We start from the raw sequence: 24,350 nt of genomic DNA on the forward strand, positions 1-24,350 counted from the left end.
TTCTGCGCTTTTCGTATTGTTCTCTTTGCTTTTGGCTTTGCCTTTGACTTTGCTGCGCCTTGGCCTACGTAACAATTTCCTTCCTATCGGTTTTGCCACCGGCACACACACACACATTGTGTTTCTGTGTGCCTTTTGGGCTCTGCTCCTTTTCGGCTAATGTGCATTTCATTTTCCGTTTTGCCACTGCCACTCAATTCGTTGGCCATTTTCCGTTTGGCCCAGTCAACTCACTGAGAGAAAGTGTCGTGCCGTGTGTGTGTGTGTGTGTGTGTATGTGTGCGTGCGTGTGTGTGGGCTGTGTATGACATATATTGTTTTGCAAAAAGATTTCTTTTGGTTTCCTTGGCGCCGCAGGAGCCACTTAATTTCGGAGTTACATTCCAATCACGTGCATATCTATGCCAATCTTTATTTTGCTGCTTGCAACTTTTGAGTTCGTTTTGCGCGGCCCTCGCTCTTCTCGTTCTGTTGTCTGTCTATCACTTGCCTTCTCTCCTGTTCGTTGCTATTTTTTGCTCATATTTATTTTGGCTTTCCTTATATTATTTTTTCGTTGTATTTTTTTTTTTTGTTCGTTGGCATTGAAGCCTTATTATTGTTTTGCGCGTCAACACAGCGTACGTGAAGCATGTCTATTATAAGAAGAAGGCTCGCCATCTACTGTAACATATATCTTTTTATTGTGAAGCATACATACATACATATGTATGCGAGTGCGACTATTTTATGGTTGCGATGTCTGATTGTGAGTCAAATGTTGTGGGCGTTGCCAATTGCTGAGCTGGCTTGGCAGCACGGCCAACTTGGCATGCCGTGTTTTCTACTGTTTTCTTTTTTTTTTGCTCTGCTTGGTTCCATGGCTTCTGCCATGGCTCGGCCTGCAACTGACACCTAAACTGTGGCCACAAAAGCGCACACACTTCAGCATAAATCCTCAACGAGATGCCGGGGCTTTCAAGTTTGTTTGGCTACAATAAATGCTCAAACTTAAATGTGGCAAGCATTGAAAGAAGCTCCAGCTCATATTGTCGCATTGATTTGCGCACAAAGTCGAAACACGTTTCAGCTCGGAAGAGAGGAGAGAAGGAGGAGGAGAAGTAACTGTCGAAAGTTATGAGGCCAATGCGTGCAGGGGATTAAACACGTGGCATGAACTTGGATGCAACGTTTTTAATATATAACATTTTTGACATTAATTAGCAAAAAGTTGCAATGTCTTAGCGGCAGCGGCAAAAGCAGCGCCAATGTGGCGTATACGTGATCTGTAAAATAACTTGCTTGGAAGTTGGAAACTTGGCTTCACTTGGCTGGCTTGGCTTCGTCGCAAATATACGCAATATGCGCACTATAGATTGCAATATGCAAGATGGCATGCAGCATTTTTGATTGCCATCATTTGTGAAAATGGCGCGTGCGCTGCTCATTTGCATTTGTTACCACTTGCCACTTGCCACTTTGCAGCTTGTGCAACACGCGCCCTTTCGAGGAATTGTTGCTGGCTTTAGGTTTGGGATTTAGATTTGATTTTGACACATATTCGTGTGTTGTGAGTTTACCACGCAGCAGCAACAGCAGCAACAGCAGCAACACACAAAACCCATTCAATAATATCGCAATTTTAATTAATTATGTTTAAGGCCAACAGCAGCAGCAACAGCAGCAGCTGCAATCAGTTGCACAGCAGACGAGCTTTAAAAAAATATTAATAAATCGCTTCAAATTAAGTAAAAACGCAAACAGTCCTCGGAGGCCAACGCAGTCGAACACAGTCGCTGTGGCAGTGGCTTCGACTGCAACAATGGCCTTATGCGTCATGTGGCATTCGCGGTCGCATTCGCATTTGCATTGATAAAGGCTTAAATAAAACGACAAACAGCAAACGTCAACGCCAGCGACAGCAACGATGGCAACACCGACATCGACATTGCCATCGACAGCGACAACGACGACATTCGCATCCGTAAGTTTGAAGGCAAAAGAGCGGCCCGCATTTAATCCATTATGCAATCGATGCCATTATCACTTCTGTAATATATTTATTGTGTTCGTAAAAATATGAAAAACAGCACAAAATATATTATATGGCAACGCTGACAACTGCAATGTTGCTTAAAAGTGTTGCTTTATTTTCCCGATAAAAGCTGCAAGTATTTTTCACTTTTTGCTCCTTTGAAGCCCTGCGTCATAAATAAGAAAAACATAATTATCTCAACGCTGATGAAAGTGCGTCAAAATAAGGGAAGAGTATTGGAAAGTACTTTGTAAAAACACAAACATCTCGTATATAAAAAGGCAGTCCTTAGAGCAAGAGAAGCTACCAGCAACAATATGAAATTGAGTATTTTGATGATGGCAATAAATTGTGTTAATAACAAACTAGTATATAAATTAGTTGCTTGGCTGTTTGTATAATAAATAAATAATCATGAAATTGAGAATTCAACATGCAATAAACCTCAAATGAATAATCTATAAATTAATAATACTGATTGCTGGTTAATAAATGAATTGTTAGAAACATGAAAGTGAATGAAAGTACATGTTAATGAGTTGGTTGGAATAAAGATTCATTTTGCTAATTACAATCGAGATGAAAATTAAGGAATAGACTTTTTTTTCAATAATCTGGCAGGCAAGACAACTTTTCTGTGAGCTGCATCTGAGTCTTGATCATGGTAGACAGTGTAATGCTCAGAAGCATGTCTCGCACATTCGTATTGAACATTAACCGAAAACTCTCGGTATCCAACATGGGCACCGAAGTCAGAGCATCGTGCAGAGCACGTCCCACACTGTTGTCCGGCCGACGTTTGCGTTCCAGCACATCGTTGATGTAGCGCAGCACAAGATCCAGCTTCACGCCCAGCTCACGCAGCGAATCCACAACGTGCACCAGCTCGGGCATCATGCGACCCACGTGCTTTGTAGTGTTGAGAGCGTACTTTTGCATGGTGCGCAATGCGATCGACTCATCGCCCTCGGTGTCAATGGTGAACAGTGGCAGCTCGGTGAACATCAGACCTTTGGTGCCGCCGGGCACGCCCAGCATGACGCCACAATAGAGTCGAGTGGTCATACGACCGCCACGCAGAGTGGTGTCCACCAGCAGATGCAGTGGCTGAAAGTCACCGCACTCGCGGGAGTAGAAGGCGTGCATGGCGGCTGCGGAGCGGGACAGACACTTGCCGGTGCCGTACCAACCGAGAATCTTCTCCTGGGGATATGTGATCTGATTCAACTCGTACATTTCGCTGGCGTACTGCGTGTCCAGCTTGAATTGCTCGACGTCGCCAACGGTGTGCTCCTTGTGCTGAACGGTGAAGCTGTTGGTGATCTCAATCACGTCGCTGCCCTTGTCCCGACGACCCAAAAGCGTGCCAACTGCCATTGTGGTAGACTTGGAACGACGTTCGTAGGAGGAAATGATTTGAAAGAGCACCACAGGATGCAGACGCACGTTGGTTTGCAGTTTATAATTGGAGATCGACATTTTCAAATTGTATTTAAAAATAATTACGAGAAAGCTAAAGTCACGCTTGTTAAGTTGGCTGCGATTGCAATTGTCTAATTGCCAGTGTTGAAAAGCAACTCAAAAAATGAAAACTTTGCTTACAATAAATTAATCGATAAGTGAAGCAAGTGACATATCAATCAGCTTTCGCAGCTGACAGCAAAATGTGTGAAAATATTTTGTAAATACATAAGAAATGAAACGATATTTGTAGGTATTTGATTAGCATTTTCAATCTATTGTATCGAAATATGTTTACATCTTCTCAGATCTACTGGCAACAAAGTGAGTCCATTTTCAATGGGGAGAAAAGCCAAAGATGGGAATCGATTACCCATGGCTGCACACCTTCAGAAAATGGTGTGCGAACTTGAAAGTGTCAAAAACTTTTCTTTTGCTGTTGCTATTCTCGTTTTTTTTTTTTCTTGTGTGTGTCGGTTGTCATTGTTGCAAATTTGGTTACTAACAAGCATATCCTTTATGTCTCAACCAAAATACGACCCCACCCATACACTCACACACACACTTGAGGCAGCATTTCCACTTGGGTGCTCGGCCTTTGCGCTTGACCGCCTGCTCCGGGTTGTGACATATGGAAATGCCATAAAAATGGGGTAGTAGAGCAGTACAACAAGAAGAGCCAGAGCAATAGCAAACTGCCAACTGGCAATGAATGAAAGAAGAAAAAAATTAGGAAATTCCATGCAAACACTTTGATTTTGTTGAAATTTGCACAACAGCAAATTTTTCAATTTATAATCAAAACAAGTGAGGCACCGGGTACGCAACAAAATGTCTACGACCAGCTGATTAGTGCTCTGACCCTAACACACAAAGTTTTCCACCCACCCCAACCAAACCAAACATATCCTTTCTCCTTTCTCTATTTTGTTTTTTAGCTCTTCTTTTTTTTGGGCCTTGGCCCTGGCACATTCATTCATTCAATCATCATGCATTCATGCATTCACTCGGAGTCGCTTCAGCTTGGACTTTATAGAAAAAAACTGTAAAAAAAGGGATTTTGAAAGGTGCGCAAAATCCTTTTACGTATTCAGCAAACAGCAGCAGCGGCAGAATCAGCGAGAGCAACAACAAAAGTCGTCGTATCCTTTCATGCTTAAATGCGTTTTCTTTGGTTAGAGTTAGTGGCCAAGTGTGTGCCAGTGTGTGTGTGTGTGTGTGTGAAAGGATTAGGTTCCACAGTATTTTTATGATTATCCTCATACTCCCTTCATCGTGCGGCATTTTGGTGGCCTGCGATGACGCCTCTGAATGATGGCCATAATGCAGACACGCGCTTAGTCCTCCCATCCCCATCCCCATCTCCAATCCCAACTAGCGTCTCATCCGCGTCCTGACGAGTTCCCTTTTGAGTTATGACTGGCACAATTTCTCTTCAGCTTTATCAGCAACGCGAGCGCGTGTGTGTGCGTGCATGTGTGTGTGTGTGTGTGCGGTTCACTAAATTGGTTTCTCTCATGGGCGTAGGTAAGTGTGAGATGGGCGTGTGGGTCTAGGTTGAGGAATAGGCGTGTGTGTGTGTGTGTGTGGAGACATGGTACAGCCTGATTAGCCACTAGCTCATTAGTTAGCGGTTAGTTTAGCATGTTTTTTGTTGGCTCGCTCGCTCGCTGTTTGTTTAGCTGTGACTCAGCTGGCTGGCGCTGCTTAGTGCATTAGTCATGTTAATTAAGCGAATGGCCCCAAAAGCTTATCATACGATAATAATGCATGTGTTTGTAAGCACATTACAGAACAGTTGAAGCTGTATTAAATTGCGTTTTAAATTTCACGAAAATTCTCAGAAGAGGCATCATCACTTGGCAGTAAAAAATATGCTACACTTGGCCCAACGGCGTTTAGTTTGTTGCCACACACACACACATATACGAGGCAAAGAGAGAGTGTGGGCGTGTGGTGTCTATTAAACATGAGCACACTCACACTTACACACACTGGCAAGCAAAGTAAGATAAAGTGAAAGGCAGGTGCAGGATGCGGGCAACTGAAGAGACTGCTTCCTGACACTGCCCTCGCTTTGCGCACTATCAAGACAGCAAACAAAACCAATGCAAAAGGCAAAGGCATACGAGACACACACCCAGCATCCGCAGCATCCTGGCCAAGCCCAGACAACCAACGAGCCAACGAACCAACCAACCAACCTGTCGACCAGTTGGCCAGCCAAGCGAGCCAGGCGTGTGAACAGTCAGCAGCTTTTGAGCCAAAGGCGAAAAAGGTATGTGCGAACATTTTTCATGCAGGAATCTGAAATCTGGTGCGCCTTAGCATTCGGCTAAGTTGGCTGCCCAACCGAGGTGTCCTGTCGTCCTGGCAATGGCAGTTTTAAACGCGTGCCACGCAGATAAGATTCTATTTGCTGGGCTCCACAATTGTTGCCGCTGCCTCAGTCGCTCCGTTGCTCAGTCGTTGGCAACTGTTGACAAATACCCAGAGGAACTTTTGCCGCACCGCATATCATTTTACAACACGAGAGATACGACGACGGCAACAACGTTGCCAAAAGTGAATGCGAGTGTGTGAATAAGATTTGTGCACAGGCAACTGGCCTTAATGATGGCCCCTTTAATGTGCCCCCAAAAATATGCTCTTAAAGTTGTTTTCGATACTTGGCAGCTGCTTAGCGCCAGTTGAAGTTGAAGCATGTTGTCTTTTAATTATGCCATGCGTTGCTACTGATTTTGTTTGCCTCTGCTTTGCCTGTTTTTAATCAATTTGTGGCACTCTGTGTTGCGTCTTTCGAGCATTATTTGTGTTTGTGCGATAGTGTTGAGTGTCGTCGTCACACGTTGCCATCTCTATGTGGCATGCGTCTGTCTATCTCTCGTAGTTTTTCGTAGCTGTTGCAGCAGCAAGACTCTGTGCCCTACTTTGCTTTGTGCTGTTGACTCATCGTTGCTGCTGCTGTCGCTGCTGACCCGCATTGACATTGCCGTTTAGGCAGCCAACCACCCAAGCACTCAACCACCCTCACTCATAATTTACTGCTCGAGGTTGAGTTTCAGTTTCGTGAAAGCTGCTTTACCTATTTAGCATAATTTTTGTTATTTTCAGTGCAGTGTTGCTGACGTCCATCGCAGCCAGCAACAGCAGCAACATCAACGACAGCAGCAGCAATAGTTGCCCGTGTCCTTCTGGCCACTTTTGTGCATCTCTTTGGACATTTGCCTGCTGTTTAACATTTTGGTTGCAGGTGTCATGGTTTCATTTTTTCTCCATCTTTCCATTTTTTTTGTTGCTTTTGATGGGGTGACTCTGCATGCCAAGATTTTGTGGACGTGCAACACACAGACTGCTGCTGCTGCTACTGTTGCTGTTGCTGGCACCGCTGTTGACACAGTTAAACAGTTAAACGCTGCTGCCCATTTATTATGCGAATTTATTGCGGCTGACAAAATGCAGTTCCGTTCTGGCCGCAGTTTTGGGCCACAAACTTTTGAGCCAAAATGTCTTGATAACTTAATTAAGTTGCTACTACAGTACTGTTGTGTGTGGGAGCGTCTGCTCTCCGGTGAGTGTGTGTGTACAAGTTTATGAACTTTTGGCTAACACAGACACCCACACCCACAATCACGTGTGCGTGTGTGTGTGTATGCGTGTGTGTACATACGGCTTGTTAGGCAAACAGACAACGCATTTTCGCACTCGCGTAAATTACCAAATAAGCGACGTGAGAATTTGCATGAGTGTTTGGCTGCACTCACGTGTGTGTGTATACGCATAGATATGTATGTGCCAGACAAATGTCCGCCACGAGCGTTCAAAGTTTACCTTTGGTTTTTGGTGCAAATTTGATTTGGTTGCGCCTCTGAGGAACTTTAACTTGCATTTCTGCAGCTGCAAAAGCGTGATTTTCGGCAATGCCAACGTGAGGGTGTGTGTGTGTGTATGCGTGTATGCACGCTGTGCTCTATGTACACAGGCACACAGACGCACACACACACTGCTGAAAACATTCATATGTATGTAGTTAATTTGCGCAACAATGCACCTTCTGCTGCTGCTGCTGTTTGGCACGAGTTGCTGCTGCCGATGCTGGTCCAACAGTAAAACACACACACATACACACACACACAGAGTAAGCACTTGCATGCATGTGTTTGAGTGTGTATGCGCATCTTTGCCACTAAGTGGCGCAAAGAGCTGCTGTTGCACCGCTAACAGCTACTAAAAACTCAATTACCAGTCAACTCATTTTCCAACATACACACACACACACACACACACATTCTCACCGCACACCATTGTACGTGCATGTGTATGTGTGTGTGTGGGTGCAAATTGAATTTTGGGGTTAAGAAATCCAAAGCTGTTTAATTCGCAATTAATACAAATCTCAATTCATTTTAATATTGAAGCCATATTCTCCGTAGTGGTGTAATTAACTTTATAATTGTCATAGATAATATATATATAAAAGTAAATATATTTAAAATAACACATAAACAAATCTATTTTGTTTGTTTTATTGTTGATAATCTAAATTTTAGAATCTTGATCTAAATCTTGTTTTAAGATTTTCCTTCTTAGTTCAATTTTCAGATTTCTCCATTCTTGAAAGAAGATTAAAATCTTGAATTTTAGAAATGGAAGATCTAGAATTATTATTATTTTGATTTTGATATAAGAATAAACCTTCTTGGTTCAATTTTGACATCATATAATCTTGATTTATGATTTTATTCTTGATTTTAAGCACGTTTTACGGTTCTGTGTAATTTTGTATTTTGTTTCATTTTCTATTCAATACTTTGTTCCATTTAACTTAATTTCATATTTAACAAATTACATTTACTCTAACTATTTTGCAAATTCCCCTATTAAACAATTCCCAATTTAAGATATTTCCTTAATTCCAAATATTTTTTAAATTCATCTATTTAAGAAATAAAGTTTTTCAAATAATATTCAACACATTTATAAAAATACAGCCATTTTAATATTTTTTCATAGATGCACTTAACAAATAAGGTAATCGTGCATTAATTATTAACACCAAAAAAATATAAACAAATTGACAAAATATTTGCATTTTAATAAAAGGTTTTAATAAAGTTGAAACACGTATTTTTTCCTAATTATGAATTCCATTCAGTTTCCATCTCTCTCTCTCTCTCTCTCCCTATCTTTTATCCTTGCTCTGTCCCTTTCTTGCGCTAAGCTTTAATGGCAAAATTGAAACTTTCCATCACGTTCTATAAATTTGAGCTGCATACAGAGAGATTTAGGATGCGAAAGAGCTGAGGGGGAACAGTGCAACAGCTGACGTTAGACTTTCCGCATCACCTTTAGCGAGTGCTGCCTGTAACTAATTGCGAATTAACGCCGCCCCACATTTTGCATATGTCCTGCGCCCACAAAATATGTGTGTGTGTGTGCATGTGGTATTAAAATATATGTTATATGTATGTGTGTGTGTGTGTGTGTGTGGAATAAACTTTTTGAAGTTGTAGGAATAATATGGGCCCGAGGTTTATGTGCAATTGCATTTCAAATTCATATGGCAAAAGTTTTGCTTGTGCTTAACTAAAATTCAAACAGAGCAACGCTTTAAATCGCTATTAAAACGCGCACAACCAACTGACCCACAACACACACCCACAACACACACACAAAAGCGAGGTTTGCTACTCGTAAGTGAGCATATTTTGGCAACATTTTGTGCGCACATTAATTTATGCAAATAGTTGAAAAATATTAATGGCTTGCTGGCAGCTGCTGCTGCTGCCGAGCCGAGCCGAGCTGAGCCCAGCCCAGGCTCTTGGGGGCTACTGAAAGTACTGAGGGGGGCGTGGCACTTGTGAAAGTTCAAACAGTAAATTGAACAGAACAGCAGCAGCAGCAGCAGCAACAGTTTCGCTTTATGTTTGGGTCAGGGACTGGCATTGCGAACTTGAAGCTAGAAAACTGGACTGAGCCGAAACTGAAACTTGGGCAAACCGTTGAAAGCGACATTTGAATTAAATATTTATATCTTTAAAAAGTTGAACAATTTCCGTTACATTATGGCGTATAAAAGGCAATAAGTGCCGCAAATACAAACTCAGTGCCAACTGTCGAACTCAAAACTAAATGTCCAGTTACACTTGTATTCCTTTTGCTCCCCCTCTCACATACATATATACACATTTATATACGTATACGTATATATGTATATACACATCTCTCATTCACTCTCGCCTCGAAACATGCTGTGGAAAATATGTGTAAACAAAATGGCGCGCACAAGAAATAAACTTATGGCGCACTTCCGCCAATAGTCAAACATTTTATTTTATTTCATTCCATTTGATTTCGTTTTACATTCTCGGCGCGCCATTCACAATGGTCAAAGCACTTTGAGTATGAAAATTAAAATGAAACACAACGGAAATGCTACAGAAATCAGCCAACTGGCATCAACTCTTGCTCCCCCTTTTCATCCCTCTTCACATCGGGCAAAAAACTTTCAGCATTTTGGTTATAGGTTCTCTGAAGCTGACTTTTGGCCGAGAGCTGTGTGAGTTGTGAGCTGTTCGAGCTCTGTGCTCTGAGCGAGCAAATCAAGTAAAAAAATTGTTCTGATGTGTTGTTGTTGGCTGCGGAAAATGGGCATTTCCTGTGGCAGTCAGTCGAATGGATAAAATGACCAAAAAGAAAAAACAGGCAAATAGATGGGGAAGGAAAGGAAAATGTATAGCCTGAACGTTGACTGGTCAATAACAAGGCCAACACTAATAGCTTCATTAGCCACAATAACAAACGAATCTCGCATTAAACATGAATAGTTATAGTGTCGATTTTTTGTTGCCAGCTCCCAAATGCTTAATATGCATAGTTGTTCAGTTTGTATGTAAATCTAACAGTTCGTTAGTGCATTTCCCATTTATGCGAACACCTTCTTTTTTCCTTTTTTTGCTATATTTTTTTCTGTGGCTCTCTCAATTTTTATTTGGACTCTGTCAATAGCGCAAGAGGATGCACCACAAGTGCTTAAATATGCATGCAAAATTCCATTGATTTGTTGTATTAGCTTTGGCATACAAGCGGAATAACCGAATCCCCGAATAGTTGAACAGCTGAACAGCCCAATAACCGAACAACCGCAATATGCTGAATTTTGCCCTCAAATATGTGGATGTGGATGCGGCGGAGGGATGCGAAAATATGATATACTGCTGAATGGTTCACCAGTCCAGAAATTTAATTAAAAATCGAGCAATGCAATAAACTTTACGAGCCAACTCGTCAAATCAGTCAGGCATAGTGCGATATATATAGAAAATGTATTGGTTAGTTATTCACTAGTCGCATAAATTGTGATTCAAGTGATTAGGAAATAGTTACAGGATCTGTGTCACGATGAAAACCACTTGTGAATTTCAATACGTGTATAAATATAATGCTAATGTGATTCTACCTATTCAAAAGAAATGTAATCTGTAATCTGATAATAAAAACAACAATTATTTGTAAATCGAATCGCATTCAATAGGGACTCACAGTTAATAAGCCCGCTATTCACATATCATATACGAAATTTTTCAATTTTTTCATTCTGTTTTTTTTTTTAACACTGAACTCCGAGCATATGTGTATCGATTACACAGTCTCTTTGTTGGGCATTCAGTTTATTTTTTGGGGGCCAATATTAAAAAGTCCTTTGCACATTTTATACAATTTATACGTCGACATCAAAATCACGACCATGAATGGCCGACGTTTTTTATATTTATTTTGACTGCGCAATGTGCCGTCGCCGCTGCTGTCGTCACATCAAAGTAAATTCAACTGAAAAATGACATGTGCTCGCCTGTCATCATAGTCTGGTATACGGAATGTAGTACTCCAGGACTCCAGTACTCAGTACTCGGCAGTCGGTACTTAGCTCTTAGCGGCTTAAAAGCTCAATGAACGAATATTGTTTGATTCTGTAAAAGTTTTGTTTTTCGCTTTTTTTCGGCTACCGTATTTAGATGCGATGGGAACGAATAGTATTTGTTTATTTTGTTGCCTCCACACAGGCTATTTCAAATAATATTCGTTGTTGGCAGCGCTCTTGCTCGTTGCTTTTCAATAAAGGTTCCTAAAACTGTTGCCAATGGTCCAACAACTTTCGATAAAAATAAAATTTGGCATGTGCTAAACCAAAGCTGCAAGCCAATCATCCATTCGACGAATATATTGTATTTGAAATTACATACATACGATAAAAATACATACATACATATATTGCAGTTGGCTCTATAAATACAATATGTACATATGTTCCGAATAGAACGAGCTTTGGAAAATCCTATAAACAGCTGGCCATATCCGGCTTTGCTCTGGCTTAAGCGACATTTAATTAATCTTTTAGCGGGGCATTTAAGCACAGTTTTTATGAACTGAAATTATAAAAGTTGATGCAAAAGTTTTGCATTTTTTTGGTAACAAAGCAATAGTAACATATCAATCAGACTTTGAAAGAGTGCAACCCAATAGGCGCTTGTTATTGTTATCGATTATAACATGTCGAATAGACTTGGAGAGCATGCAAATCGATACAATTAAATCCGATATTTGCCTATCGCATCACTCTACATCGCAATCACAAACAAAATTCGATATTTGCCTATCGCAATTTTTCACCAAAGTTAGAGCATGTGCGATTCGTTTGTAATTATTCGGTTTCATATTTGTGTTCAATATAAACGTCAATTCATATTTAGAATTGGCAAATAAACTGCGGTGCATATTCACATTTGTCAAACACTCAATTTTGGCCAAAATAATTGTCATAAATGTGGCATTGCTGAAATATGCATGTATGAATGCAAATACGTTTGGATTTTAATATTGACCTAAGCTTCTGAGTTTGTCGCAAAGTCCAAATTAATTTTCAATGTGTACACTTACCAAATATGGTTAACAGTTAGCAGTTAATTGTTCGATAGTCCAAGCATTTCAATTGGAAATCACATGCAGCTGCAAATACATAAAGAAGAGAATAAAGAGAAATGTAATTTCCATAATATACTGCAATGTACAATGTGCATTAAGCTTGTAAAATCAATTTGTTACACACAACTGAAAATGAATTAGCCACAGCACGTGTCAATCAACGCTGACCGCTGCTCTTTATCATGCCAATTAAATTTTAATTGCGACACTTTCCAATCAAATAACATCAAAATCAAAAAGGAGGAAAAAGTTTCTATCTAAAACTGCTTGCGGAAATGCGACTGTCGGGCGTAACTAATTGAAGTTCAATGGAAAAATGGCCAAAAGTTAATGATGACATTAAGACTGGCTGAAAGATACAGCGGACAACAGCAACAACAACAACAACAAGCAAACGGAACGACCAACAAATCATCAGCACACACAAATCATCGCACTCAGCAAAAGTAAAATCACAAGAAGAAAAAATTAAAAAAAAATACAAAATAAAGGAAGGCAAAGCACAAAAGGTAGGCGTTAATAAAATTGCTGCTGTGCCTTCAGCATTTTAGCTAAAATGAAAGCGTCAAATGTATTATTTAAAATTCCAGACGGGTACGCGTGCAAAAGACGATCAAAAATCAAAAGAGAAAAAGCAAGAAAAAAAATTATACACGAACAAAGCAAATAAGAATGCTCTAGTCAAAAAAGAGCTCAATTCACAGATACTCTGTGATTGACTTTTTCAAACTACTTTCAACACTATTACAAGATTATCCTTTTGATTTGCATAATCATTATAATTCAGAGTTTATATTCCATTTGTGATTTCATGCGATTGAAATTCTATGCAACTTGCAACTGATTTGTATATTTGCATAAATTTAGCAATTGCAGCTTTATAATCGACTTTATGACACCCATTTCTCAACTACATGCAGGGTATATGTAAAGCGCAAAATAAATAAAAAGCCAAATAAAAAAGTGTGTACTCAAATTGGGCTGCAAGCAAAAATGAGAGAAGACCATGGCACACAAGAACGAACCCGAACGGGAATGTGAATGGGCCAAAAAGAGATTGATTTCATGCCAAAATGAAAGAAGAGAATCGAAAAACAACACAACAACAACAGCAGTAACAAGCAAACTGGATGCCAGTTTGATCTCTGCATCGGCATTGGCATCGGCATCGGCAACGCTGCTGCTGTTGCTCTTACTGTTTTGTTGGTCATTTGCCATTTTCTTAAAGACGGAACGAACATCGACAGTTTGGGGCAAATGTCCAAGCCAAGTAACTGACGGGAACAGAACATGCCGATGGCCAAACACCAAAAACACGCCAGACAAGCAGCTGCTGCTGCTGCTGCGGACCAAATGTGGGTCACCTGAATGCGTAGCTTTCAATTTTTATAACGTTACCGAAAACGAACATAATCATCGTGTGTGTTTCGTGTGTTGTTCTCAATGTTCCCGATGTTCTTGTCTCTTTTCTTCTCTTCTGCTTCGCACTACTTTCGGCTCGAGATCTTCCAGAGATCGTTTGTCTCCGATAATTGTTGACCGTCAAATTAACGAGCGAGTGAGAAGCAAATCAGTGGAAGCTTACCCCCGTTGCATGCAACTTGGATGCTTGCATCATTTTGTGTGGCACACACACTTGTAATTGCCACACTCGAGTCGTTGTTTGAGTATGCTCTCTGCTCGTTCTCGAATCGCGTCAAAATCCACTAGAGACAACACACACACACATAAGAACAACAAACATGACTTTATACACTTGACTGGCGGCGAGTGGAGAGCGTCGAGTACCCAAAGCGGACTAAATCAAGTGTGGCATAAACACATACACACACACACACATGTAGAGAAGGCGAAGCAGAGAGATGGCAATAAGCTATATTGGAAGTGTTCGATACGCTTTTTATTATGGCCAAGCTATGTTATTTGTTTATTGATATTCTTCACAACAGCAACATCAGCAGCAGCAAAAATGAAAGTTGCTAGGCTAGAAAATGAATAAAACAAGAATGAACACGATGAGTATTACCAACTATACTCATAAATCGTGTTGTTCACATTTTCATACATTGGTCACGCACACTTCAACGTCGTCTGCCTCCGGTAGCCGCAGACATTAGCCGGAGGCAGGCAGGTGGCTGATGGCTGTTCATCTGCTCATCATTGGGTGAAAAGAAGTTAATGCCAAAAATTGCAATATCATCTTATTGTCACAAGTGAGAGTGTGTCAGTGTGTGTGCCAGTGTGTGTCTGTGTGTTTGTCTGGTGCTAATGAAGGCAACTGCCGACAACCTACTGACACTTTGACCGATTTTTAGCATACTAAATATAGTAATTTTGTCATTATAATATATTATAGCGCCTTTCGCCGCAAACTCCACTTTAGCTTCAGTCGAGTCATTCAATTTCACACACAGAAAGACACAGGGAGAGAGAGATAGAGAGAGGCACTCACACTGTGATACACAGAGGCTGAGCAATGCGTGCTCATTTCCAACTGCATTCCTCACACCTTTCTTGGCTTTAATTAGTTTGTTCTTGTCTCTCTCTCTCTCTGTCTCTTGAGAGGGGACACATAAATCAAGTTGCAGATAAACCGTGTGAAAATCAACTTCTATATGGATGTATGTTAAGTAGTCGAGTCGAGTCGAGTCTAAGTACTTGCAAATTTTATTTAATAGTTCGTCAAGTTAGTGTTAATGAAATGAATCTCTCCCTCCATCTACATCTCCATCTTGCGTCTCGATCAATGGGAAATTTTTGAGTTGACCCATTTACGAAATGCTGTTATACTTTAGTCGTAGTTGTATGGAATGACTCCTCGTATTTTTCTTTTGTCAATCGGTGGTCTAAACTGGTTTCTGGGCTCGTTTTTGGCTTTTGATTTTTGTTTGGTATTTTCGTATTTCGTATTTTTCGTATTTCGTATTTGGTTCTGGTGCTAAGCATATGCTAATGACACTTGCTCTGCTTCGAGTGAGTTCTTGGATTGCGGTCAAAGTTATTAACTAAAGTGGCATTTTGTTTGCTTGCCCTGGAACTGTAAATACACTGCCGATGAGCTTAAAGCTGCTGCTGTTGAGCTATTTGCCTGGCTGCAGTTACACAGCTCTTTGCCTCTTGCTGCATATCGAGCTCCCCAAAAAAAATAAACTTGGCCCAATTTGCTGCTCATTAGGCGTAAACCAAAACTGCCAAATGAGAGGCTTCAACTCCGAAACTCAAACTCCAACTCCAACTTCGAAGCCAAAGTCAAAGTCACAGTCACAGTCAAAAGAAACACACGCACATTACTCATGCGTATAATTGAGTCATTTGTGTTGACCTCTGTGGTTTGTTTTGTTTGATGTTTGTCATAAATAGAGCATTAATTGGGCCATGTGCAATGCGTGAAGGAGATGAAGATGGACATCAATACAACGCAGCGTATACTTAATTTAAGACCCAATGTGCCGCAACGCATCTAAAAAGTTTCAAAATCCATAAATAAGTAGCCTCCACTTTTGGCTATTACAAGAGTTTCAAATTTTTCCCCCTTCCCTTGGCACTTAGGAAATACTCTACGTTTTTCTCTCCCCCTTTTTTATGATCTAAACTTTTAGCTTTTGTTGTTGTTGTTGTTGTTCTGCAACTAATTTCTGAACTGTGCTCGCCTAGAAAATGTATGTTTGCTTACGGGGAAGAAGGGTCAAGACTTTTGCACTCAGTGTACGCTGCATACTTTGCTGCGCACACTTTGCGGCTTTCATGAATTTTTCCCTTGGCCCGAAAGTGCAATAAATCATAATTTGCTACTTTTTCTAATGGATTATGGACAGCACTCTCCGTTTAGCTTGGCATATTGCCGCTGCCATCGCCGTCGCCATCGCCATCGCCGGACATGGTCTGAAAAGCGCTCTCAAGTGCTGATTAAGCTGTGCTTTGGTCAGTATGGATGGATGGATGGAGGATTATTATAGTTCACATCATGTGGCGGGGTCAACAATATTAATCACTACATTGAGCTTGAATGTACTCGTATGTTATCTATGAGTTGCAGCAGAGTTATTAACTGACAAATAAAATTGTTAATTAATACTTGAAAAGCCGCATTAAACGATGGTATTATAATTTGATTATTATTATTATTAAACATATGCGCAAATATTGAACAATTGAAAACAACAATGGGCAAATCAATTACAATGATTAATTATATTTTAGCGCTGAAAATTCAATTTGTATATTGTGTTTCTGACCCTTTGATGGATTGTGAAAGTGATTGCATAAAATTATATACAAAAAAGCAACGACAGAAATGAAGAGAGTAGAGCACAAAAAGCAACATAAATAATGCGAGTGGCATATTGTTGAAACTGTTATTATTTTAAGGCAATGAAAATACGCAACGTTTTTTCAATACGGTTACAATATAAATATCCGAGTGTGGCCATCGCGTAAACTGAGCTTCAATTCACTCGTAAATTAAAAATTAAAAATCAATTGTCGTTGGTCGATGCGATGCGATGTGTGCGTGACACATGGACAGCTCTCAGTTGATGTGTCATACCAAGCTCAAACTCTCGACGCTGTCAACAAGTCTGTGGAAAATATGCTCAAATACTTTACAACAGCATTATCATCATCATCATCACAAGCTGAAGGTCAGGCCACAACTAAAGGCATTAGAAGATTAAATGTAAAAAAGACATGAGCTGGAAGTAACAACAATATCATTTCGAATATTGGAACATGCAACATTAATATTCCAACTGTCAGGATATTTATGTTGTGTTTGGGTCCCTGACAAACTATGACAACCAAACTGTGTTAAATGCGTCAAAAGTTCAAAGTCATGAGCCCACAATTTGGTGAACATCCTGACAACTGACCCGACTAGGGTTTAAGAAAAGGGTTAAGACGTCCGGACAGGGGACAGCGGACAGCACATCACATTAGCACAAGCGATGCGCATGAATTATTCCAAATAAATATTATATACATGCATACAATAAATATAATATGTACTTGTGCTAAAAGCATTATTTGCATTGCGTATACGCCATGCAGTCAGCCAGTCCGACAGCAGTGAGCAGACAAACTCCGGATTCGTGTCGAGTTGGCTCAAGCACGCGATAAAGCAACAAAGTGGCAAGCTCAAAGCGCCAACGAGTCGTTGGGTTTGGAGCCAATGCAATAAATAAATTAAATTAAAAATTCTTTAGTAGCAAGTGCAAAGTTGAAACCGTTGCTTGACGTTGCTGATGTTGATGTTGATGCTGGTGCATGCAAAAATTTAGCTGAGCAAATAAAAAATATATAAAATAGAGAACAAGAGAACAGAAAATCTTTATTAATAAATGTGCAATGGAACAAAGTAAAATATTTCACTCCCATGATTTCACAACTTTTTTTTTTTTGGCTTGCAAACTACTTGAGCGTCGTTTCGCGTCGTCTAAAAGTTCCCATGACATGTGGCACATTGACTGACTGCTAGTACTATGTGTGTATGTGTGTGTGTGATGTTTGCCTGCTGCCAGCAACATGGCCACAAGTCAACGTCAGCGTTGTTCGTGCAAAGCGAACTGAACCGAACTGAAGCGAGCCCTGCTCCAAGCACTGCGCTCTGTGCTCTGAGCTCTGAGCTCTGAGCACATCAAAAACTTAGATGCTTTCAAATTAACCTGTAGCCAAAAACTATGTGCAACCGGCTGCTCGCAACCAGCAACAGCAACAACATACTTTCATTGCTCTAGCTCGAGCTGTTGCTGCCACTGACGGGCAATGAAAATGTGCTGCAATACGAGTTGCAGCCACTTTGATGCCCCTCACTGAGAACAGTGAGAGAACTGAGAACAAAGCAGCAACATTTATTAAACTAAAGTCATGTCCGAACTTGCTTCTGTCTCTGACACATCCTGCAATGAGATTGGCTTTCTCTCTAGTCGAGTCGAGTTGAGTTTAGTTACTAAATTTCGGGCTAATAGCAAAAGCACAATAACTTAACCTTAAATGGCCAATCAAATTTGCATTTGAAGAGAACTCAACTTCAATTGACTCGAACGTAACTACTTTATGAGCTCTTCGATAATTGCGACTGAGTAGCGAGATTCTTGAATGGAATTATGTGAGGCTGAAGACTTTCTTACTCATCACAGCTGAAGACATTCGAAAATCTTCGTAGCCTGAGATGAGTTAAGACATTGTTTCATTGCATAAGAAGCTGATAAACTGGCGCATAACAAACTTATGGCAAATGTGCACGCCATGCTAGGCGGCGTTGGAGCTGTTGCCATTAAAAGCTGCTGCATTTTAATTAATCAAGTTAACAAACAGCGGCAGCAGCAGCGACAACGACAACATCGGCGGTGGCAACTGCCACGCTCATCTGTCAACAACAATGCGCGCCACAAATTAATTACACCACGCTTCGCGAAGGGAGGCAGTTGAGGAGGGGGGCAGAGAAGAGAGGCGTAGCTTACCCCGAAAATAAACCAGAAATACAAATTCAAAATCCCAAATGCAGATGCAGATGCAGTACATCATTGTTCAATGGGAGGTTTGTTTGCATATGCAGGGCGTGCGATTGGCAAATTAGATTTAGTCTAATTATGGCATTGGAAATGCAACAATACTGCCAGCAATTGCTGGCAAATAAACACTCTGGTAGAGGCTATAAACTGACAGCAAAACTTTGTTCAGGCCCCAAAAAGACGAGCAGCAACAGCAGCAAAACAAATGAATGGAATGGAAAAACAAAACTCATGGCAAGAAAACAAACCAAGCCAAGTTGATCCAAGCCAAGTCAAGCTGAGCACAAAGTTGTTGCAAACTGAGACTCAGTCTCAGTCTCAGCCTCAGCTTTAGCTCTGGGTTGGGGGAAACTGCACTTTATAATAATTAAATAATTTTCGCCAATTATAGAACGAGCACACAGCCATCTAAACGGACAGTCTCCACTTCCATGCCCAACTCTCTTAGTCTCTCTCTGTCTCTCTCTTACAGCACTAATAAATAGAATTGCGTTTAATTAACAAAAAGAAAATTGTTGCAGCCGTTGAAGTTGTTCAGCAAAAGTTGCTCCATTTGCCTTCTAGAACGACAACGACAACGACGACAACTTCAACGAGAGGCTGTGCAACACAATATTTAAGTTGGCTCAGATAATAGAAGTTGGTCGAGTCAAAGGAAGTGTGGCACAGAATAAACTACTTGTGTTCACAGAGTCACAAGTACACACTCGTATTCGTATTCGTGTATTCGCACACTCATAGGGCACTCACTTTGTTAACATTTTTCCCCAAATTGCAATCTATATTCATTTGACTTTTTGCCATGCCAAACAAGAAAGCTACAGTTGAGTGTGCTCGACTGTGAGATCCCCTTTATTGAATAAAACAAAACAGTGAGGTATTACTCATAAAATACTCCAAATAATATACCGCAAAAATAATAAAAATATACTAAAAGCTATATTTTGCGAATCGTTGAAATACTTTATTGGAGAAAGGTCAAAATATACCAGATTGTCAAAATCAGAGAGAATCAGTAGACGTAATTTGCCGTACAAAAGTTATCCATAAATAACTTTTACAATTTTTATCCGATTTCAATCTCTATCTTCGAAATTACACTTTTTTCGATTTTACGATATTTGAAATCTTTTTGATCAGCCTGCAAACATTACAAGTGCTGTCGAAATTAATAGCTCTATCTCTAATAGTCTCTGAAATCTAGGTGTTTATACGAACAGACAGACAGACGGACGGACGTGGCTATAACGTCTCGGATGTTGACGATGATCAAGAATGTAAAAACTTTATAGACTCGGAGATACATCCTTCTGCCTGTTACATACATTTCCTGTCGGCACCAAGTTATAATACCCTTCTACCCAATGGGTAGCGTGTATATAAATCAGAAGCGTTTTAATTTCACTCAATTATTATCCACAATCTAGATTGTTGAAATTGTGCATTTTGAGGCATTTCCATTGTCTTGCATACCTTAATTGCCTTTCGTTCTTAATATTTTGCAATGAAATGTTGTAAACTGATTTTAAAAATATTTAATTAAATTAATATGAATTCTGTTCTCAAAGAGATTCTCTCACATCCAATGCAGAGATTCAGTCTGCAACTTCCGTAACATAATTGGTATTCGAGAACAATTGACTTTTGGCACATATTCAAGCTAATTAAAGTTTTGGTAATTTATTTTCAATTTGGTCTAATAAAAATGCAAAATTAATTGGCTGACTGTTGAGTTTGCTTAAAGGAAAAGCGGCATTAAACTACCACTAACTTTGACCTATCTGCGAGGAGAGGCGCATTTAACTGGTTATTATGTCATGAGAGTTGTTGCGTGGTCAGAGTATTTTTCTTCCTTTTTTTGTTTGTTGGTTGGCATTTTGGGTTAAGTAGAAATGCTGAAGCCAAAAAACACTTAGATGCGGCTGTGAAATGTTGCACGTTGCACGTTTTGCCAATAATAAAAGATATTGCTACAGCCGCAGTCGCTGTTGCAGTTGCAGTTGCAGCTGCAAAGCTTAGGGGCAGGGTGCAGCTAAATAGGTAGATAGATAGATAGTAAGATACTCGTGCGAGTATCTGAAATTACAGATGCGCCGCTATGTTGCGGTCATTACATGTTTGACTTGATTCAAGCAAAGCAAATTTGTCTGTCTGTCTGTCTGGCAATTATTAACTGTTGCAGCAGCTGAAGATGTGGCAAATGGTAGCATTATCATTTTGTTTAGTGTGCCAAGCTAAAAAGGAAGTGGGCTGGAAAGCGAATAGAATGAACCCGAATGCATCTATAATTTCATTTCATTTCATTTGTGCAAGTCACAGCAGCAGCAGCAGCAGCAGTTGCAATTTGTTGTTTGCTGAGCTGTGTGGCACAAACTATGAGCACGTCGTTGCCTTATTTATTTAACCGCAACATCAACCGCAATAAGAACAACGGGGCAACTGCAACTGCAGCAACAGCAGCGGCAGCAGCAGCAACACAAAACTGCACTAATCTGAGGCGCATTTAGAAAGTATCTCAAACTGAAACTCAAACTCAGACTCTGAAACTCTGGCGCTGTCAGCTTAAGTTTGTTACCAAACTGGCCATAATACCCTCGTCGCTCGTCCCTCTGGCTTCTGGCTCTTGCCTTCTGGCTTCCCCCTGACAGTGGACAGACAGTCCAGGCTTTGGCTGTTAATGCTTGCATAAATATTGCGCATTGTTTGCTGCCTTTTATGATACGTTTTTTTGGGCGAAAAGAAAACAAAACAACGAGAATGAACGACAAAAAAAAGCGAGTTGAATAGAATATTATGGCAAAGCCAAGCTAGTTTATGTTTCGACTGGTTGGCCAAGTTCTTAGTAGGTTCATTAAAATCACATTGCTGCCACAAGCAACTCACACAGAGGCAGAGCGGCAGCAAAGCTGTTGTTGTTGTTGTTGTTGTTGTTGTTGTTGGGGAACCTGCAGCTCTTGTGTTCTGTTTGATTCTGTTGAGGCTTTGGTAAGTCATGTAAACTTGACCAAATGTAGCTGAGGCATTTTAACTTGTTTCCAGTTACACACACGTGCGACTATGTGTGTGTGTGGTACTTGTTTTTGCTGTTGCAGCACTTGTTGTTGTTCTTAGTGTAGTTTTTTTATGCTCGTTCTGCGCTTCGGCGGCGGCTGCCTTTACCTTTGCTTTTGCTCCTTTTCTTTAATTAAATACAAGTTTTCATTTCATTCTTTTCACCTTGGTGTGTGCGAGTGTGTGTATGCGAGAGTTTTGTTACCGCTGCTGGTCTTTAACTATTTAGTATTGGGCCACAAAACATACAATGTTGCAGCAGCAGCTGCTGCTGTTGCTGTTGCTGCATTTTATGTTGCAGGCTATTTGAAAATAAATATGGCATCAGTATCAGCATCAGCATCGGCATCAGCAAACAGCAAACAAATATGTTATGAAAAAAGGACATCATATACACACACACATCACAAACACCCACACACACACACACATACACAATCATAATGCAAGGCTTGTAAATATTTTTATAGTAATCCGCTTTGTCGACACTCGCAACTCACAAATGCCCTTCGTCCTCTTCTGCCTCATTTTGTTGCACTTTTGTTGCCCTTCGCTGCTGCTGTTGTGATTGCTGGACTTTGGTTTTGGCGTTTGAGTTGAGGATTGGGATTGCGCTTGGGTGTGGGTTTGGGTTTGGTTTCTGGTCTAGCATAGTGTTATCTGGCTGTCTGGCTGTCGCTTTCGCTGTTTCAACAGTTTAAGCAAAGTTAATCCTTGCTGAATGCGAGGCTTACCTGTTGACGCGTCGCTGCCTCGTTGTGGCATCAAGCAAGCTGCCACTGTTCCTGCCACCACTCGTCCTACGTGTTAGAGTGGAAATGCATAAAATAAAATACCAGCAAATCCATAAACAATAACTGACGACAACGACAACGACAACGGGCAACGGCAACAATTACAACTCGCGAGCCGCAATCTGAAATCAGCAAACGTGCTGAATATACGTTTCTGTTTTTCCTTTTTTCCGTACAATGCAATTCGATTAAACTGTTTCGTGTGTGTTTTATTTTTTATTGGTTTTTACTCGTTTTTTTTTTGTATTTGTTGTAATTGTTCGTTTCTTGTTTGTTGTTATGTTTTCTTCTTTTTTAATATTTTTATTTTATTCAATTACCGTATGTCTGTTTGTGTTGAGAGGGGCTTTTAATTAAAAATCTTGTTACATTCGGCACGCACTTTTGCATGGCACAAAATCAGATGATTTATATGCAATGATTTTCGTATCCTTTTTTTCGTATTGTTTTCGATATTTTTGATTTGCTGAAGAAAACACTTCCGTTACAACGTACCAAACGCTTGCAGCGCACAGAGCGTACTGACTGCTGTTGACTTGGCGCTTCCAAAAGACTTTTAAACATGTTGGCAAGAAAGTCCAAGAAGTTAACCAAGAAAGAAAAGTTGAAGCTTCCAAACGAATACTCACAGCACAGCACAACACAACACACACACACACACAAACACGCGCGCGCAGTCGCAGCACTCTCGCACACAAATGGTCAAGATGATCATCATGATCGTAATAACGATGATGACGATGTGTAACCGGCAGCCACAAGAGCATAACCAAACAAACAGAGAGCCCAACACAGAGAGAGAGAGAGAGAGAGCGGGCGAGCTCCAAGCTTAAGCGAGATCGTCTTTGCCGGCTGCGCGCAAGCGCCACAGCTTTCTTGCTTACTCTTTGCTAAGAGAGAGCCCAAGCGAGAGCGAGAACCAGCGCGTCACAGGGAGAGCGTCATCAGTGGGTTTGGCAGTGTTGGACAGCGCACAGCTAGAGCATGCAATTGCCCAACAGTGTTGTCAATGTTTACTAATGATGCGCATAGAACGGACCTGTAACTAATGAGCGTAGACGTTGGCAATGCAAACAAGAACCAATTAATTAACAGTGACTGATAAAAGTTTACGCAACACATATGCTCGAAGTGTATGCAAATCGCATACGAACTTTGACATCCATCGATAGTTTAAATATCAACATCATTATATTGAGTCTTGGGCAATAAGCACATGAGGCCAAGAAGGTATCAACAACAAATGGCCAATTGTGAAATGAAAGCACACTTGGCCTGGTCCACAGTCTCCGCCTGCCAAGAGTGAGTGTGAGTGTGAGTACGAGTGTGAATACGAGTATGAGTGCGAGTAATTGTGCCCGGGAGAAATCTAGAACCGAGTCGAGTTTAACCAATCGAAGCCAGCTCTGTGGAGCACTTTCTTTGCCTGTTTTCAATTTAATGCATAGTTACAGGAAGACGACACTTTGCTGGCGCACACACCCAGACAATATACACACATAGCAGCAAGCAAGAGCAGCAGAAGTATGTGTATCTTAT

The 24,350-nt window shown here is 40.6% G+C and overlaps 2 protein-coding genes across 3 annotated transcripts in view; both read right to left on the reverse strand.

The window, feature by feature from the left end:
- LOC117570714 (mucin-17) overlaps positions 1-23,327 on the reverse strand; it is a 38,971-nt gene extending 15,644 nt beyond the window's left edge. The window contains exons 1-3 of one of the 2 annotated variants that reach the window (XM_052004562.1): positions 23,132-23,327; positions 22,752-22,817; positions 12,413-12,481 (exon numbers count right to left, since the gene is read on the reverse strand). The gene's annotated coding sequence lies outside the window, so the exon portion shown is untranslated. The remainder of the gene's footprint in view (positions 1-12,412; positions 12,482-22,751; positions 22,818-23,131) is intronic. The other variant, XM_052004563.1, reaches the window with a different exon arrangement.
- On the reverse strand, positions 2,535-3,616 carry LOC117570713 (eukaryotic translation initiation factor 3 subunit F-2). Its single transcript, XM_034252523.2, has one exon. It carries the CDS (start codon positions 3,491-3,493, stop codon positions 2,621-2,623), a length of 873 nt encoding a protein of 290 aa, XP_034108414.1. The 5' UTR covers positions 3,494-3,616; the 3' UTR covers positions 2,535-2,620.
- Positions 23,328-24,350: the final 1,023 nt, after the last annotated feature.

Source organism: Drosophila albomicans, chromosome 3 (assembly GCF_009650485.2).
Source record: "Drosophila albomicans strain 15112-1751.03 chromosome 3, ASM965048v2, whole genome shotgun sequence".
NCBI lineage: Eukaryota > Metazoa > Arthropoda > Insecta > Diptera > Drosophilidae > Drosophila > Drosophila albomicans.